At 38.8% G+C, this 19,048-nt stretch overlaps 1 protein-coding gene across 5 annotated transcripts in view; it reads right to left on the bottom strand.

Moving 5' to 3' along the window:
* DLG2 (discs large MAGUK scaffold protein 2) overlaps nt 1–19,048 on the bottom strand; it is a 994,479-nt gene that overhangs the window by 970,958 nt on the left and 4,473 nt on the right. For all 5 annotated transcript variants that reach the window (XR_010079973.1, XR_010079974.1, XR_010079976.1 and 2 more), the window contains exon 3: nt 5,904–6,035. Coding sequence is in view for 1 of the 5 variants with exons in the window: in XM_063394414.1 (XP_063250484.1) it covers nt 5,904–6,035 (132 nt within the window). In the remaining 4 variants the exon portion in view is untranslated. The remainder of the gene's footprint in view (nt 1–5,903; nt 6,036–19,048) is intronic.

The raw sequence follows: 19,048 nt of genomic DNA, 5'->3' as shown, positions 1-19,048 counted from the left end.
TCAGAGATGTCATTTGAGCATCTCTCAAATGTGACAGAGCACTGAAGAGGTTTGTACATTTCTTTTTCTCCTCGACATTTTTAATAGTCAGGGAGGGTTTAAATATTTTTAGATACAGCTATGGAAGAATCTGTATTTCTCAGTCAGGGAAGATCTGACTACAAATCTCTGAGAGAATCACCCCAATGCAGGATCCCAGCCAAGCGAAATCAACAGGGGTTTTATTCTTTGATATCATGAATGGTAGATGCAGGCCCCTCAGCAAGAGGATTGCTTTATGTCCCTGGGCCAGACACAGGCTTGGCTGCACTGGATTAACACCCGAGGAATTCAGTGTTGTTACTGTGGGTGAAACAGCCTGACATGACCAGAAACCACAGGGAGTAAGTCTGGAGAGCAATGGCATAGGAGACAAGCGACCTACATCCAGGAGACTGCAAATAATTGAGCACACTGAACATGTGAGTGGGATGGGAACATCTGCTGAAAGCAAGCTTGGCAAATATGAATAGGTAACACACCTAGTGTGCTTTCTTGTTAAAAAGCTTCCCAGCACAGCAATTCATTTCATGTCCTTCTGGTCCCTGAAACACTGACCCAGCACTGAGTACCAAAACATGCTTCCTCCTTTGGACTGAGAAAGATGGGTAATAGCAACAGTGACCATCACCTCACCTCAGTCCAACAAGTTCTCCATTTGGATTTCCTCAATCCTAGCAGCTTTATCAGGAACCTTGTGAAATGAGACATTGCCTTGTTTTCCGTGGTGCCATGAATGTTAAATGTCTGCTCAAAGAAAGAACTACAAAAGAGGTCTTGGTGGTTGTGAAGAAAAGCCTGAAAATATGAGAGCAGTGTTTCTTCAAGACAGATCACAGGAGCAGTCATTAACAACCTTTGGTATTTAATAGATTATTTCTATGCCTTTTGTGCAAATCTCAGCACTACCATGTATGACCACCACTCCATTTTTGCATTCTGTGGCATCTATAATTGTTCTCCACAACTTCTTTGGTACAGGCCCTATCTCCAGCCCAGGACTGTGATGCAGGTCTGCTTTACTTATCATGGGTCCTGCTTTTCATATATCTGTTCCCCAGTCCTGACCCACCTCCTTCCATCTATTCTCAAATTTCATTTAAAACTTTCTCCTTAAACACAACATGCCTGAACAAATTCCTTGTATTCCCACTAATCTCCTGTATTTTCTTCTTCCCCCTACATGGTCAACAGCATCATTATTGTTCTCAGCATTAAAGCTTTCATAATGTGGGACACATGCCTGGCCATGCCTAATCTTCCTCATTTTTCATTCTTAAAAGTTTTCTTTTTATGACAGTGACATGTTCCAACATTCCATCATTACTTTGCAGCTTTTTTCATATCTAAACTATCCAGAAATTTAACCATGGCCCTAAGTACAGGAGAAATGTCAGTCCCAGCTCACAACTTTGTAGACATCGAGGGCAATCAAACTACGACAAATCCAAAGCAAATCAAGCTCTTGGCTTGCTTCATGCTGGTTATAATAAATACTTGCACTTCTCAAAGACTATACTATTTTTAATAGATACATATGCCCTAAAATAATTAAACCAAAGGGAAACTTGCTTTGCATCTCCAAAATGTCCTTTTTATATACCCTATCTATCCTAGGCACCTTCCAGTAACATGGAAGAATACAAGATTTAACTAGATCTCTGGAAATTTGGAAACTAATGTAACACTATTAAGTTACACTTCCACTTCATTTATACAGTCTTTTAATAGAAGAGTAATATGTGATTGCAAAATATCATTTGACTTCCTTTTTGACTTGGTTTAAAAGACATGACCACTCTTTTAAAACAAATTGTTATAAAAAGGTTTAATTAAAAGTGAGCTGGACGAGGAAGAGTCTAAAAGAAAATGGCCTACTGGAGATGTTACATTGTGTCCTAACTCTCCAAGTGCAGGCTGTGACACAGATGAGTAAATTCTCTAACAGCAATGTTTACTACAGCAATTTTTAAGATGAGCAGTTTTAGAACATCTGCATTATTTTGTCAAAATGGTGCAATACCATAAAAAAAAAAAAAAAAAAAAAAAAAAAAAAAAAAAAAAGTGATGCAGATTTTAAATTGGAAATCTGGCATTTTAAAATTCAGGCAAAGTTATGCAAGCATGAGAAAAAACCATTAGGCATGGTTTCAAAGTCCCCAGGAAATACGTCATGGACTGCAGATTGGGTTTATCCGAATTTTACAAAAACCTATTGAGATTAGTTTTTACCTAATACTGCATAAGATGATTACAGTTATTTGTGGCACTTTAATTCCTACTAGAAACAAAATGATGTTTTATAGAGATGTATCTACAAAAAAACCCAAACAACCCTGATAAACCTCTTTTATCCATTCTCATTCCACAGAACCACCCTCTAAGCTGTGGAATCATGCACTTTTCTTAATGAAATGAAGCCTAGACAAATATATAGCAAAGGTTTCTCAAAATAAATTGTACTAAACTATGCACTGCATTATTAAAAATTATTAAGTTTCCTTAAGAACAGAACTGGAACAAAAAATATTTGTTGTTCTGACACATCCAGATGACTATTATTACTCTTTCATGATTTCTGTTTTTTATCTCAGCATGATGTCTCCAAGATGCCCCGTTATGAGACAATCCCAACAAATGAGGCATTTGAATTTCTGGAGGTTTCATTTCCTCTTCCTTGCAGGGTTTTAAAAATCCTCACATCAGCACATGTGCTACAATTTAAGAGAACCTTGTGATTTTACCATCAGCTAGCTACAGATGACCCTACAAAAAGAAAAAAAATCCTTACAAGGTTCTAACAACAGTGTAACTCCTCACTGTCCATGGAAGAGTGGGTAAAATCCCTCTGGTGAAAGAAATCTAGAATTAACTTAAGAGTAATGTCAATATCTAAATTCATGTTCTTCTCCTTGCATGCTCCTTCTGAAGAGTTTCCCTTCCTCCCCCCTTTGCAGGGCTGGATTTTCAAAGCATTGTGTTTGGGCCACTGGAGTGTAAGCAGGACTCCAGAGACTGCAGTTCCACATGTCACTTTGAAAATGTGCCTCTTGGCAACTAAATTGGCTGTCACTGAGCACAGCTACTCTAGCAAGAAGTCCAGCAACAAGAACAGCCCAAAGGGAGAAGGGAATGCTTTTGAACCAGAATTAAAATGTAAAAGGACAATCTCTCAAACATCCTTACAGAACTTTTCCCTACATGATTGTAGTGGCTTCTTGCATGTGCAGAATATATGAAAGAAAAATATTCAATCTTCATTTCTCTCATGTTGCCCCACTGTTTAGTAGTCCACATTTAATATTTATGAAACACAAAGACAAAAATAGTCACACACATTGAGAAGCCAAGTTCAAAGAGAGCTGAATTTAATCAGCATAAATTTCAGAATAAAAGGAACTAGATGTCACTAGATTTGAAAAGTTACTCTGTTATTATTATTTTTCTTTATCTCCTCTTGTTATACTCAATTTAAGACATCCTACAGATTTTTAAAGCCTATTGGAAGTTAATGGGAATTGAATCCACACTTAAAGGACAGAGATGGTTACAATGCACAAATTTATTTGTAAAGAAACCAAATTCCACTGGAGCTCTGGGACCTACAAAAACTGGATTTGGCACATAAAATTTTGTTAACTTTATTCCTGGTAGCAATGTGCACCTCTGCATCCAGGTTAATGATTCTGTACAAAATTCACAGTTTTCATTAATAGTTCCAGCCAAAATATTCAAAAGGTCAATCATCTGGATAAAACCAATATTTGACAGCTATAAATGAGAGAGTTTGGGAAAGCAGTGAACTCTCAGGCCCTGGAAATTAAGTCTCATTAAGATCAGGCACAGAAAAATGGACACTTTCAAGACCATTAGACATTCTGTAAATATACAAGACAAAGGAACATTAGCAGTACAGAACTTAAAAAGAGACCAGAAGCTCTGCCTTAGGTATTCTTTTGTGTGGTGATTTGATTTATAGGTGAATAAAGTATGCCATGAAGCTAAAACAGATGTTATGGAACCGAGGGTCTTCTAAAATATTAATTATGCAAGAATCTCATTACTGATTGTGTAATAACATCATCTACCACACTTAAAATGTGTGGGATGTCTCTGCTCATGGAGGAGAGATCCCTCTTTAGTATTGTTCCAGAATCTAGACCAACCAAGTAACAAACCAGATGTAATAACGAGAGACTTTGAACGCATCTCACAATTCCCAAGTTTTTCTACAAAAGGAAGCATTTAAGAAGAAGGGAAAGACAACTAAAGGCCCACAAATAAAAATGTTAACTTCTGTAACAACATACTCCTCGATCTGTTATTGTAGCAATTAAAGGATATAAGTTCTTCTTTGGATTCAACCTTAATGTAGCTATCATCACTTTTTCATTTCTAACATGTGTAATACATCAACAGATATTGTAGTGTAGCCACACACAAAGCACACATGTTATTACAATATTCCAAAGTATTCTAACTACTTCCAGGTAGAGCAGAAGTAAATGTATAGCTAATGCCACTTCTGTGACTGGTGTATTTCTTCAGTACACATTTCTGTATCCATAGTCACCTTCATAAAAACAATATGGAAAAGCCCATTTTTTCCCCCCTCATTTTTTTTCAAATCTATTCACTACTATTTGGTAAATTCAATTCAATTATTAATCTATTTCCTTTTTTAAAGCCTACAGAGCAATTAAAATTATGTAAAGTTCATAAAATAAAGCTAATAGCTTTAAAGAAGTTAAGAAAAGTTACAAGTAAAATAGCATTAACATTAATTAATTAATTAATTCAATTTGCAGGAAATGTTAAAGACTGGTAATACACTTTTTCCAAAAATGCTACAGAAATTCCTGAAACTAGTCCCAGACCTCCATTGCCTTCCCAATAATAATGCATTATTGGTGTGCTTCCACTTCTACAACTTATAATCAAAACTTTTCCATAACTGATCCTGACTGTAGCTCTGCAAGGAGCACAGTTGATACTCTGGCTCCACAGTTGATCCCCTGTGCTTCCACAACCATAATTTGTGTTAGGAAGCGCACCCTTGAGACGAGTTCCTCACAAAATGTAGATGTGTGTGAAGGAAGGACCACACAATGTGAGCAAGAAGGCAGAGGGAGGTGGAGCAAGGGACACGCACAAGTTACAGTCACCACTGCCCATGACTGGCAGCTCAGGCACAGCACAAGGAACAACAGGAATGCCAAGGCAAGCAGGTATGTTCATGTTATGGAGATTGCTTTATATAAAGCTCCAAAACAACAAGCACATGATTTTAATAACGTTTACAAGATGAAATGGGGATCTTCAAGTAAGTGGAAGAAAGACTAAGTGATACACCAGCACATCTCTTTGAACACTGGAACATCACATGAATGGAAACATTCTGCCAAACTGTGTGCTGGAGCAATTTTCTTAACTCATTTTTGAGTTTCTCTGCTAACATTTTTCACAAAAACATAATTAAAAAGACAAATATTTTCAATGCTACTTGGTGCCAGTGAAATCAATTAAACTTTACCTGTGGAAATGGCTTCATCTTCAGCTTTGTATAAACAGCTATATCCTACTCTGATTCTGTATCTTCCATTAAATAAAGCAAAGCAGCAAGGTTTAGGAGTAACTATTCAATATCTTCACTTGCATTAGGTTTCTGTTACTTTTCCGTCTCTGTCAGAAAATACCCTTGAAATATATCAGGACAATGAGTTTCCACTCAGAGAACCATTAAGGATCATCTCAACATGCTTTTCACCATAAACACAACTTAAATAGTGACTAATAAAGTTACTAGGTCTGATCTAGCTCTGGCCTTCAAGAGAGTGCACCTAGTATTAAACATTAGTACCTACCTAGAAGTGCCTGAAACAAGCTGCTCTTAAAGATGCCCATCACCTTTCTGATGGCTTTTTTCAGTTGTTGCTCTTCTGGCTTCCGTAGTTTTTTGCAATATTCTTCCAGCAGCACTAAAGCTCGGTCAGTATCTTAAAAAACAAACAAACACAACAATGTCTTTATTGGCTCTGAAAAGCATCTAAATGCTCAGATTTTAACTACACATTTTGAGAGGCATTGTTCACACATATAAGGAACATGTACAACAAATGTTTACACAACCATAAAACCACTATGGCTGGAAAAGATCTACAAGACCATTGAGTCCAACTATTAAACCTGCACCACCGTGTTCCCCAGCAAACCATGTCCTCAAGTGCCACATCCACATGCCTTTGGAACACTTCCAGGGATGCTGGTGTTATTGCTTTCTGTCATCAGTCATATGTCATGAACAACATATCCAACACTGCATATGCATATGGGAAAATGATCTTTGGAATAGCATCTATAACAAGTGCTCAGCTTCCATTTATCAAAAACCATCTGGAAGCTATGGGGCCTGGACCAAATTACAACTTGCAGAAGCTACAAAATTATAGACAACAACCATTATGGATACCCATGCAGGAAAACTGGCCTTAAAACATACTCAGAGAAGACATGAAAGTGTTTGCTTTCCATCTGCAGCACTCAGTTCTCTGTTCCCTGACTGACAAATGTGCATCTGAAAGGCAGGTGTCCAAGAGTGAGGCTGTTTTTTTCACTTCCCTCAATACATAAAATTACTATCTACCTCTTTGGTAAATGAGGCTTTGATAGCAGACTTTCATCCATGTGCTGGCTCAAAGAGAGAGCAATCCAGCCTTTCTGTAAGAGCCCAGAGGAGCAGAGCTGTGTCTCTCCTGCTGCTATTATCTTTGTCTAGTCACTTGCCAAGAGCATGAGTGACATGTAAAATTGCACATAATCACCATCTTACAGAGAAGAAAAAACAGGGGAACATAGAGAATCAGACTTATCTGTCCCTCTTCCCATCCCACTTAAATTCCAGAAATGTTCACAAACGTATGTATGACACTGAGATATCTGCACATGCTCTTGTGATTGTATTGCCACCAAGTTTTCAGTAAGATTCCCAAACACTTAAAAAAGATTAAAAGCAAGTGTCTCAATTTCTTCCATTAGAGTTCAATAAAAGTTCCATTACTAGAAGAGGGTCAGATTCCTCTGGTTAGACTAAACACAACAAAGTAGTGTAAAATTCTTGGAAAGGCAAAAAAGATTGCTTTCATAATTCTCTTTTACTATATAAAGACTGACTGTCTTCAGTCTTGCTGACTCTCTGTAATATAGGCCTTGGGATGTGACAACCAGATAGTTCAGATTGGGGCAGAGACATGACTTGTATTCTGTAACCTGGTTACATTCTCAAATTTAAAAAGGGGAAAATTTTAATCAATCATTAAAATTTAAAAAGATGCAATGTTTTTTCTTTCTCCACACACCAGAATTTCTAGCTGGTCACAAGCACTTTATGAGAGAAATGAAAAATATAATGAATAACAAGGAATTTTATTTAAATGTTTTTATATGTGCACTGACATATAAATAAAAATATATAAAACCTTTAAGGTTGGCAAAGACCTCCAAGACCATTGAGTCCAACCCTATGTACAGATCACAGATAGGAAGACAATGGAATACTTCATAGTAGTCTAGCCATTATAATGGAGGAACTCACAATTCTCTGCTGATTCCACCTTGAGAGGGTCTCCAAGAGGAACCTGTTCTTTCTATGAGAGCTGTCCTTGGGGCAGGTAAGGATTGGGCAGCTGCACTTGGGACTACTTATATCCCACACAGAGATAGAGAGAGCCGCTTTTTTAATACCTGGGGCTGGGCTTCCCTCAAATCATCCAAACCAAAAGCACAGCCTTGAAACAAAGCTCAGGATCCACATGGGATATTGGTTGGGTACAAAGAGCTACTTCTGCAAGTGAGCTCAGCTTCTTTTGCCTTTAAAACCCCAATGACATCACACCTTTTACTGACTTCATGACTGTGCCTGACCCACCTGAGACCTGTGCTTTTATTGATACACTGACCCTTCTGGCCACCCCCAATAAAATAAATAGTCCCTAACTTAAAGCATGGGTTGGAATCAGTAATTCACCTTCTCCCAAGTACACACATGCATATGTAATGAATGCACAGTCACTCATACTAAAGTGAGGCCACAGAGTGATGGAAAACCTCTGCAAAGTATCCAGTACTGAGGACACACTTTAAGAGTGGACTGAGGAATGCAGAAAATGGGATGTGAATGCCTCTTCCACACCAGGGATACCACTACTTTTCTTAGTGACTTGCTGAAGCATGCTGACATCCTCTTCACTAATCATTTCTTTCCTAATGTGTACAGTTCATATTTAAAAGAGTACAGTGCTACAAAAAGTTGCATCCTTTAGGGATATGAGTTTTTATTTTCACTTGAAATACTGTTTTTCAATTCATGAAGATGTAAAAGTCTAGTTTTTGTTGACCCCAGTAGAGTCCTAAACTCTACAAACTGAACAACCAGCAATGGAGCACAGTTCTAGTGCTAGATCTAAATCCCAGATCAAGTAATGATCTCCCTGCCTAATTTTCCTCTCTAGCTTCATTAGGATACATCAATTTTTACTCCATCCTGTAGCTCCAGCATGGAGTTGCATCCTTTTCCTGCACAATCTCATGTGGCAGCAGTGTATCCAGTTTTCCAGACAACCTGCAATGGCTGATATGTGCTGGGAGATCCAATCAGGATGCCCAGGCATATCCTGACCAAGAGTATTTTCGCATGTTGGGGAGGGGGGGACATGCAACCACTACTACTGGAGCACTCCTGAAAAGCCAAGGGATTCATGGAGACCACTTGAATCTCCAGTCAATTTGTCACCAGACTCAAAAAAGAACTCTCCTCCTTCTTGATGAACTCTTCTGGTTATAAATGACTCAGAACTAGATTTTCAGATGGATTTGACAGCATTTAGCATGCTGGGGCACAATCCTGTTCAACATCAGCACAGCATGTTCCTACCTCTGCATAGCACAGAGCAAGAGGGAATAATGCAATAAAATGGTACAGCTAAAGAATGCTCAGCACTCTCCCCAAAGTATTAACCACTGTCAGCTCCCAATCCTACTCAATACAGAATAGGACATCCAGTATTTTTTTCTTCTGCAGCTACAAAGTTTAAGTACTATCTGGTTGCAGGAATGAACTGCAGAACAATAGTCAAATAAGAACCATATTCCCTGCCACCCAATTGAGTGAAAGTTCCTGAATATGAATTCCCACACATTCTTTTAATCCAGAAGAATGAGAGATTGGTGGCTTTCATGAGGGACTGGATCACTGTATTACAGTATTCAGTAAAGCACACAGTTAATTTATAGCACCAAAATAAGTCCTATACCTTCCAGAGTATATCAGAAATGCAGCCAAAAAACCTTTGTTCTACGGTATCACTATTCTCCAGTACTGATACCAAAACCAAATTCAAGCAAAACAACAAATCCACTGAACATAGAATTTAATACCCAAAGAGGTGGGCCTCTGTGTGGATCCTCAGTAGGTCCTTTGTCTGTGAACAAAAGATCACTGAAAAGTCAGCATCAGCTGTGTCCCATGAGGCCTGCTGGACACTGATCTAGTTTTTTTTACTGGTTCTTTGTATTTTATGACATTATTTTTATACTGATCCTACTGGCTTTGAAAGATGACTTCGACAAGAACCATTCAGAAGACAAAGTCCTACAAAAACATGCTTATACTCCTATAGTCAGTAAATGTATTATTGTTTTGTTTAAATAAACCATACTCAAAACATCTTCATACAATTGTAAGAAAACAATCTTAAGGAATAAAACAGCTTTTACAGTCCTACAGGATCTTGTCCAAGAAGTTATCAGTAAACCCAAACCAACTCACATTTCTGTAAATTTTATCACTCTATGCCTCCACAATTTTTTAAGTGATTCAGGAATGTTTGCGATTTATGTTACTGATCGGGGAACGGATAATTGCTACAATACAGCAAATCAGAGATATGTAATATTGACACAAAACTACAGAGCAGTAACCTTGTTTACTGGACCTCCTCAGAAAACTTTCCTTCCTCTCTCAATCCAAAATTTATATCACATAAGGAATTACTCAATTTTTCTTCTACAGAATGAGTGTCTGCATAATTTATTCATCTATATAAGACTCAAAGAAGAGGCAAGTACTTTCCTCAGGGTTATTATACTAGAACATGCCACACTTCTTAGTACCCCCATTGTATAGACTTTTCTGTGATGCTGATTTTTAAAGTTCAGTAAGTAGGTTTATGCTATAGAGTAAAATCATCTGTTGGGGCAATGCATATAGATCTGATGACACAAATACAAAACTTGTACAGAAAACCCAAGTTATATTTTAACAAAATGTAACTCCAGTATATCTTACAGACAAAATGTTTTCAAGGGATACTGTCAAAAAGAAATGAAACCATATATCCAAGCACATACAGAGTAAGGTGCACTATATATATATCAGGAAAAATTAAATTCTCACCAATAAATTGTTTCCTAAAGCATTGCTCTTAAAATGTAAGCCACACATATGAAAGACTAAATTTGATAATTATGCATACTTAAATTAATGCTGCAATAATTTTATCATCTACTTTGCTAAAATTATGTCAAAATCAACTCTATCTATTTCTCAAAGTCCGCACCCAAGACCTGGATGCCACTTACAATATTAACCAGTACCTTAAAGTAAAAGGATTCTACTCCTCTGCTGGATTGTTTTCTATGCTCTCAGGTTTTGCAAACACATTTTTAGAATCACTTTGAAACTCCAAATAGACAAGCAGACACTATACTCACTGTAGCATTTACAGCAGAGTCCTGGTAGAGTTGAAGCATCTGCAGCTCTGCTGGCAGGGGCAGTCGAGTTGATTTAAAAGTTTTTGTACCTTCTTATGGGACTGAGGATGACACACAGCAGGCCACACACCACACCATAGGGCAGACCCCAGAAACAAGCTTCTTAAATAGCTCCCAGGTGTTTATGCACACCATTTATCCTTCAGAGGAGCTAAATATATTACACCTGAAGATAATCTAAGTCTAGCCAAAAAGTTCAACAACTAATTAGGAACAGGTTTGACTAACCTGTAAACTAAGATGAACTGAAACTACATGAGAGTGATTCAAAAACCAGTCTCCAGGCAGCTCCACTTTCAGTCCAGGGCTTGTTGAGTGATGATGGCTCAAACCAAAGGAGTAGATAATGGAAAAACCACAACTCAAGCAGATGCTGCTAAGGCTACGTATGAATATGTTCAAGCCATTAGAGCTCCATATGGCCACAGTGAAGTCACAGAGGCTGAACTCTATATGGACCCATACATGTAACTGGCCCAGACCAGTCTCTTATTCTGCACTCAATTATTGTGCTTTGAACACCCCCAGTCTGCTGGGAGCCGCTGCTACTTTCCTTAGGAGCATGATCCTGACATTCAACTCTTGCTACAAAGCAAGGTAGCTCGGAAGATGGAGAGAAAAAATGGAAAATATGATTCCAAACTCAGCAAGTTCTGCCTTGCATGTGGAAGAAATCAGAGTCAGCTGGTTAATAGTGCCCTGCACCAGCACAAGGGAGTATCAGGCAGCCACTGCCTCTCAGGGAACCAAGTCTATCACAGCCTCTTCCTAAGTTTAGAAACACGTTTCCATTTTTTTCCTCCCACTGGCATCAGACTTGGTGAATGAAAATATTTTTGGGGTGCAACAAGGTGGAAAAATAAGGTCTTATTGTTGAGTGCATTTAACATTAGTTGAGATCAAACCCTAAATTAATTGATAAGATGAAGGGGTGTTTTTATTTCAATGTCTCTCTTTTTTTTTTTTTTTTTAATCTGCTTTTCTCTAAAAGGGATTTCAATTATCTTCTGACTTGTGAAGTCTGTTGTAGAGATGAATTTTAAAAGAAGAAAACGCCAACACATTCCAGGAGAAACTTTACAGGTTTTTGAGAACCAGAATTGGGAAAATGTAGGGCATGGAAGCAGGAAAAGGCATGAAGAATGGTGGAGAAAAAACACAGGAGCCAAAATAGAAGTGAGAAATTGAACCAGAGCACCAGGAAAGGAAGCAAGGAAGTGTTCTTAGTGATCTTTGATAACTTTAGAAGAAAAATATCTCAAAAACTACTTTCATTTTGCAGAGTTCGCACCTTCATTCAGATGACCAAAAGAGACAAAGGAGCAAACACTGTTCCCTGCCTCCATTACTTAAAGATATTTGATTTGATTCTCTAGTCTGGAAATCTCAAAAAATTAAAATGAGTTGTTACAGATGAGCAGGAGGGAATGCAGTAAGAAGCTTCCAGGCAACCTGCCTTGGGACTGATCCAAGTCAGATCTATCAGTAACTCATTTACCTTCCCTGATCTTCACATAGAACAGCAAACACAAAGGAATAAATCCTGCTGATACACAATACTCAGTATCCACAGAGGAAGAGAGGAGAAAGCCAGGTAAATTTTAGAAAGAAATTCAAGAAACAGTACACTAAGATGGTGGAGGAAAACACAAGATGTAAGTTCCTATGGTTCAAAGGACTTGAGAACTTTAGACAAATAATAATCATAAAACACTAGCATATAAACATCAATGTGAGACTGATCCAGCAGACCGCACAGTGGGAAAGTAGACAGGGAATATGTGTAAAAAACAGAAAGCTCCCAGCATCTTGGGCCCTTCATCTCTGTAAGAGAACTTTAAACAACTATCCAGAAAATGCAGCACATGGGTTATACAACCTTGAGGAGCATAAGGCATGACGTATGTGGCAATCACCCAGTGTGGCGGGCACTCACAACAAACAAGCCAAAGGGTTAAAAATAACATCTCCTGAGGATGTGCATGGCACAGAAACCCATCTTCTGTCCTGCTAGGGAAAACAAGGGGACAGAAAAAGGAGGGGGTAATCACCAAAGGGATTACCAGGCAGGCTTGTTTCTGAGCCTTCAGCTTTTAGCAACCAGATTGGCACACAGAGGCCAGCACATGGCATGTGGAGATTAATCTCGGGCAAGTGGAGAGTCTTTCAAGGAATGATATTTCAGGCTGAGGTTGCATTCTGAGTTGCCCTTGCTCTCCATTAACTGTAAAAAGCATGACATCCCTGAACTAATCATAGCCTGGGTGAATTCACTGCACGACTGCTTTCCTGCAGAACACCAATACAGGAACAGTTCCATTGTGAAGCAGCATTATTCTAGACCATGATGCTGCCAACAGACAAGAAATGGGCCAGACAGACTGTAAGAACTGCTATGCCAGTACAACAGCAAACTTCTCAGAACAAGGCACTATTACACAGACAGGTATATTAAGGGGAAACCAGGAATCCAAATGCCAAGGAAAACTGAAGGAGGACAGGTAGCTTTGCACTATGCATGTTTGTCACCATGCAGTTGTGCTGTTGCAGGTCTCTGTGCCCCACATGGCTCAGGGGAAAGGCGCCATGGAACCGCAGAAGTTGCTCAGCAGTCTCCAGAATATTGATTTGAGCAAACGATACAACGCAGAGCGCCGAATGTTCTGCAAGTCAGATTGCTTTGAAGGGCAGGGGCTGTGTTATGATGTGTCAGCTGAACTCTCTGAGAAACAGAACAGACACAGAGAGCCTGGAGGAGCCCTGTGAGGTTTTCAGCTTTCCTCCCTGCTGTGCAGAAGGACCCAGGCTTACACTCAGATGGTGTCTAATTGCACTGGTAATCTCCTACAACATCCACAAGATCCCTCATCATCTGACTTCAGTGCTTGACGGTTCTAGTGTTTTTTCCTATAAAAACAATTTTTTTTGTTATAAATCAGGACAACTACTTATCCTCCAGATGTCAATGTGTAAAGCAAACCACCATTATTCCCTTCACAGACTCTTCTACACTTGTTTGATTTGTCATGTCCCTTCCCTGCTCAGTGTCCTTTTTCACAGTTCCAGCCTCTGAACTTTGGTATACTGTTGACATTCTACAAGCCTCTTATTCTCTTTTCTGGAATTAAATTTATCTTAACACACAACCTACAAACTCAGGCTGGACACCCAGTAATGATACAAGAACACTGACTGGTGGATGGAGCTGGACAGAAAAACCATCAGCTTTCTGGAACACAACACACACAACCAACCAGGGAAGCAATGGGTTCTTTTTTTTTTTTTTTTTTTTTTTTTTTTTTTTTTTTTTTTGCCTATTTGTTAAGAATCAGACTTTTTGTCTAACTTACTATAAGGAAAATGAAGAAAAATTTCATTTATCACTGTTGATTAGTTTGATGTAACCTTGTTGTCCATGTATGTTCACACTTGATTTTACAACATATAACCACACATCTGTTCTGGTAAAATGCTGCCTTCACACATTTTTTAGTTCTAAATATAATTCTTTAAACTTGACTAACTGTACTTACATGAGGAATAGGATAATTATACAAAGATCGGGAACTGGATCAGCATAAACTCACAAACTTTACTCTAGCATTTCTGTTTATCTGAAAGCATCCTGAAAACCAAGCTACATTCCTGCTGCAGTGCCCCCAGACAGGACTATCTGACCCCTGCAATCCCACAGATACATCTTCTCTACTCATCCCTCCCTGTAAACTACAATTAAATATTGAAAAAATAGTCAGTATTTAGTGCATAACCTGTTAGTCTTATGCATCACACTTTACCATAAGGAAGAGCCCAGTTGTCAACGGGGGCTCACTCTGAGGCCTGAATTCTTCCCACCACACTTTTCCTCAGGGGACCACCTTTAGCAACTCCTGAGATTCAGCTGTTCGTCACACCAGGGCCATTCCTTTTTTCCAGTGAGTTCTTGTTTCCCAGATATATTGAAGGCAATGTAGGACCTGTTCATTAGCAATCCTTGCTCCAGATAGGTGACCTGGCTACACAGGTGACCTGTTTGTATTTCAGACAGCAGAATGAGCAGATTCTGGTGCCTTGAAACTCCTTCCAAAACTACAGACACACTGCAATTACAAGTAGCTTTTCCTGACCTTCTTGTTTCTGCCTTTCAAGTGTCACAATGTTAAAATCCGGGTGTACAAATGTTGATGTAAAATCAAAAATGCAAATATGAAGACAGAATGAAAAACGAAGCCACAAACCCTCAAAATGAGAGAGCACCAAGTGAAAACCTCTTATTTATACAGCTGAATAGCTGTAAATTGACATCTTAACAGTGCAAAATTTCAGTGCCCTGCTTTGAAGAGCTTACAATCTAATTGAATGCAAAACACAAACTAGTGGAACTTGATGGATAGTTGCAAGAGTAAAAAACAGGAGTTGCACACTTAGTACAGCAGCTATATATTTTTTTTCCCTTTAAAAGAACATTCAGTATCAAAATTAACATAAATGTGAAAATTGGAGTGAGACAGAAAACTAACAAAAAGATGTTTGTTTGGGAATAAATAACTTCCAAACTCATACAAAAGAATCATTGTATCACATGAAAGAAAACAATTCAGTAACACAAATGCCTTTCTAGTGATGCAAAAAAATAAAATGGAATGAGATCAAATTATCTTTATTTATTAGCAAAATAGGCATTATGGTCTTACATTTTCTCACATCCATGTTGGAATTTTTAATTTAAGAACCTTTGCATTATACTAGAATCTCTGAGTCAATAAAAAACCCCAACATGTGCCTTCAAGCAACACCATAAAATAAATTTCACATTTTGGCCATTAAACAACTGGGTCTCTAGATTTGCAAACCTTGGGTTGGGGTTGTTTGGTTGGGGGTTTTTTTGGCTAAAAGCACAGTTGAGCAGACATCCATCTGCAAGGCAGTATTGACATAGTGCTCAACACCTGGAACTGAACTGGAAGGTGCCTGGAATTACCCCACTACAGCATCATGTGAGATATGCCCGTATGGTCAGGGGAGAGAAGAGCATTTGAAATCTGAAAAGATTGGTTTCTGCTTGTGAAGCTGTAAATGGTACAGATTCCCTCTTCCAGGAAACTCTACATGACTCAATTCCCTGATAAATATGTTTTGAAGAAAGCGTTAACCTCTTCAGCCCAACAGTGAAGACAGACTTAGGGACAATTGCACTGACTTGTTCTGGCAAAGTGTTTACTGCCACCAAAAACTCTTTTGGACCACATCCAATAAAGAGCAACTGTTTTCTTCACATACTTTGTATGTTGATTACTACTGTCATCACCCATGAGGTCAGGGCAGCTTTGCTGGCTCCTTCTGGGATGAATATAGCAGGAGAAAACGTGAACTTTATTTCTGTTTTTATAAAGCTGTTGTTTGGCACCGTGTTAATTTGCAGTAAATACAAGAACATACCACAGTGAAACAGACCTTAAATACTTCTAAGAAGCAGGAACCCAGTATGACCTGACCAAAATAAGCATATCTGAGTAAGGTAGATTTTCTCATTTTGCTGAAGCAGGGACTGCAAAATCATCTTTTATCACATTTGGCCACTAGTTACAAATTCAGCTTTTTCTCCATGGTTACCCTCTGACATCTAGCTTGGCCATCTGGAACAAATTCAGAGGGAAAGAGGAGAGATGAGAAGGAAAAAGATTATGCTTATAATGCAAGACACCATTGCTTCTACTGAGTGCAATATGCACTTAATAGGAATGGAGGAGAGGATGCACAGCTGCCTCTTGTGCTTGCAGCAACACTCTGGTTGCTTCCAATTCCAGTGACTAATAGTACAATAATTTGTAACACTTTTTTCCCCCACTAAAATAATGAATAGTGTTAATTTAAAGCACTCACAGAACACACAGGGTCAGCTCTCATAAATATCTCAGATAAGGAGGTGATTTTGCCATTAAAATTTATATGCGAGAATGAGACATCATCAAAGTGAGGTGAGTTACAGTGTGGTTACCCTGTGTTTTGTCTATGGGGAGAGAGAAAGTGACAATTGTCCATAAGGCAACGAAGAGCTCAGATGTGCTAAAATGTCCTTTGGAGGTGGATCTCTCTGCTGACCAAAGCAACCCACCAGGACAAAAACCTGGGCACCCAACCTAGGTGAGGCAACTAAAATGGGATGGATCTACACTAAACATCTGAGAAGTACCACAGTAACAACAGGGCAGAAAAGGAGTATAAATTTCACTATTCCCAGCCCAGAGCCCTCTTAGCTTTGCAGTCTGCATGCACATAACAAATGCTTGCTCTGTATAATGCCTGCTCCTATAGTCCTTTTGTGGGCAAAATACTTCCCTGTTTCTCACAGCAGAAACAATGTCTGGCTGGAAAAAGCTCACTGCCCTAAAAGCAGTGACATCTTTAAATCAAAGCTTTGTGGTGAAAATTGGCATGGTTTAGATAGTCATTTTCTGACACTTTTTTGTTTAACTCTTGGAAATCTAAAATCCTGCTTTCCACAGTCTGCAAACGTAACTAAAATTTGCACTGCTCTCATTCAATTAACTGTAAAAACTGGGAGGTAGTTGAACAAAACTTGGAGTGAAGGAGGTGGCCTTTTAGCCATGTACTTATTTGAGAATTCTTATTCAGCAACTGAAAGAACAAAGATCATGTAATACCAATTACCTGTTACAAGCAAAAGAGAAAGAAAATTTCCATTTTATGTTGGATTTGCTGCTGTAAGATGTAAGAAGACTGAACCACATTTGAGATTTTTGAGCACAAAAAGTTATGATCCAAAGTTTAAATTTTGTTAGCTAAAAAGAAGCTCAAAAGAAGTTTGAAAGAGAATTAGGGCATGAATGGGAGCTAGCTTTGTCTGGTCCTTCATTAACTTCGCTTTTGAAGTTCCTGCTGAATTGTTTTTAGACCATCTCCTTTCAACAGAGCAGCCACAAAGTCAGCATTACCATACAAAATCCAGCATTTCATAGAGCACATCTGTCAGATTCTTCTAAACAGCCCAGAAGTTGCCCACATGGGATCAGACTGACACATTTTAATTCTTGACATTGATGTACTTAATAAAACATGTCCTGGAAGGCATTTTTTAATATAAAAGGAATGATGCAAAAAGTTATTCCATGACAGAATCAGCACATCTTCATAAACGGGCAACAAGGTGGGGCAAGTCAAGACAGCGTTAACAGCAGCCCACAGGTTTCATCCCACTAAAGGGACAATCCCCTCCCTCTGAGAGGTGCAAAGTGGGGTGAGGACAGCACAAACACCTCAACACTCACATCTCCAACTGCCCAGACACAGCTAGATGTGCAAGGAGGATGGCAGGGTTATCTAGAGGCACCCACATGTGGGGGTTTCTGCCATCTCTCTGTGAATCACAAGCAGGCTCCAAAACTGGAATCTGGTCTCCATCACAGAGGAGCAGGGGTTTAATTAGTTCTTTCTGTCACTGCGAAAGACATGAATGAATTACAGTAACATTTTTGCTATTAACTATGCTGTTGATGAATCCAAAATATATGCAATTACAGAGCTAAATATAGTCCCTTACAGTTAACAGAAATCAAGCTAAGTATCTCAGGAAGGGAGGGAGGGAGGGAAAGTAGACATCTAAACCCATGCAAAAATCTAATTTCACTTCTTCTGTATGACAGTACTTAGAAGCAAAGCATTCCTCAAGAAATTCCATTATATTTCTATGAATATTTCTATCCTAGTTTTCAAAAGTAAACCAAAAATCAAGCAAAAATAATGAATTTATTTACTTTTCAAAATTGTTCATCTCATTCCATCTCTAAATGGCTCTGTCCAAACAATCATTTTGTAACTACAGTCAGATGCCTGTCTTGTGTGACTTACAACTTTAAGTGTACTTCAAAATTAGAGATGAGCAAAAGCCAAAGAGAAGAGCCCTTTGTTTAACTGTGCAGCAATAGTGCACCAATCCACACAATGTCTCACCCCAGACCTAAAGGGAGCACATCCAACCCCCCAGCATTCTCCGTAGTCCCTTTCCAGCCCTGCTTTTTGTTGAGACTGCCAGCAAGCATGTCAGCTCTGTGAACATTCCTGGCAATGTGGAGCCTCATCGCCCTCCACACTCCAGTGAGAAAAATAAAATATTTTCACTCTAGCACATCTGGCAATAGAAATCAGGTACTGACACATGACC

This window comes from Prinia subflava, chromosome 3 (genome assembly GCF_021018805.1).
Source record: "Prinia subflava isolate CZ2003 ecotype Zambia chromosome 3, Cam_Psub_1.2, whole genome shotgun sequence".
NCBI classification, from domain to species: domain Eukaryota; kingdom Metazoa; phylum Chordata; class Aves; order Passeriformes; family Cisticolidae; genus Prinia; species Prinia subflava.
The sequence above is the reverse complement of the archived record's forward strand: the minus strand, read 5'-3'. Positions and strand labels throughout refer to the sequence as shown.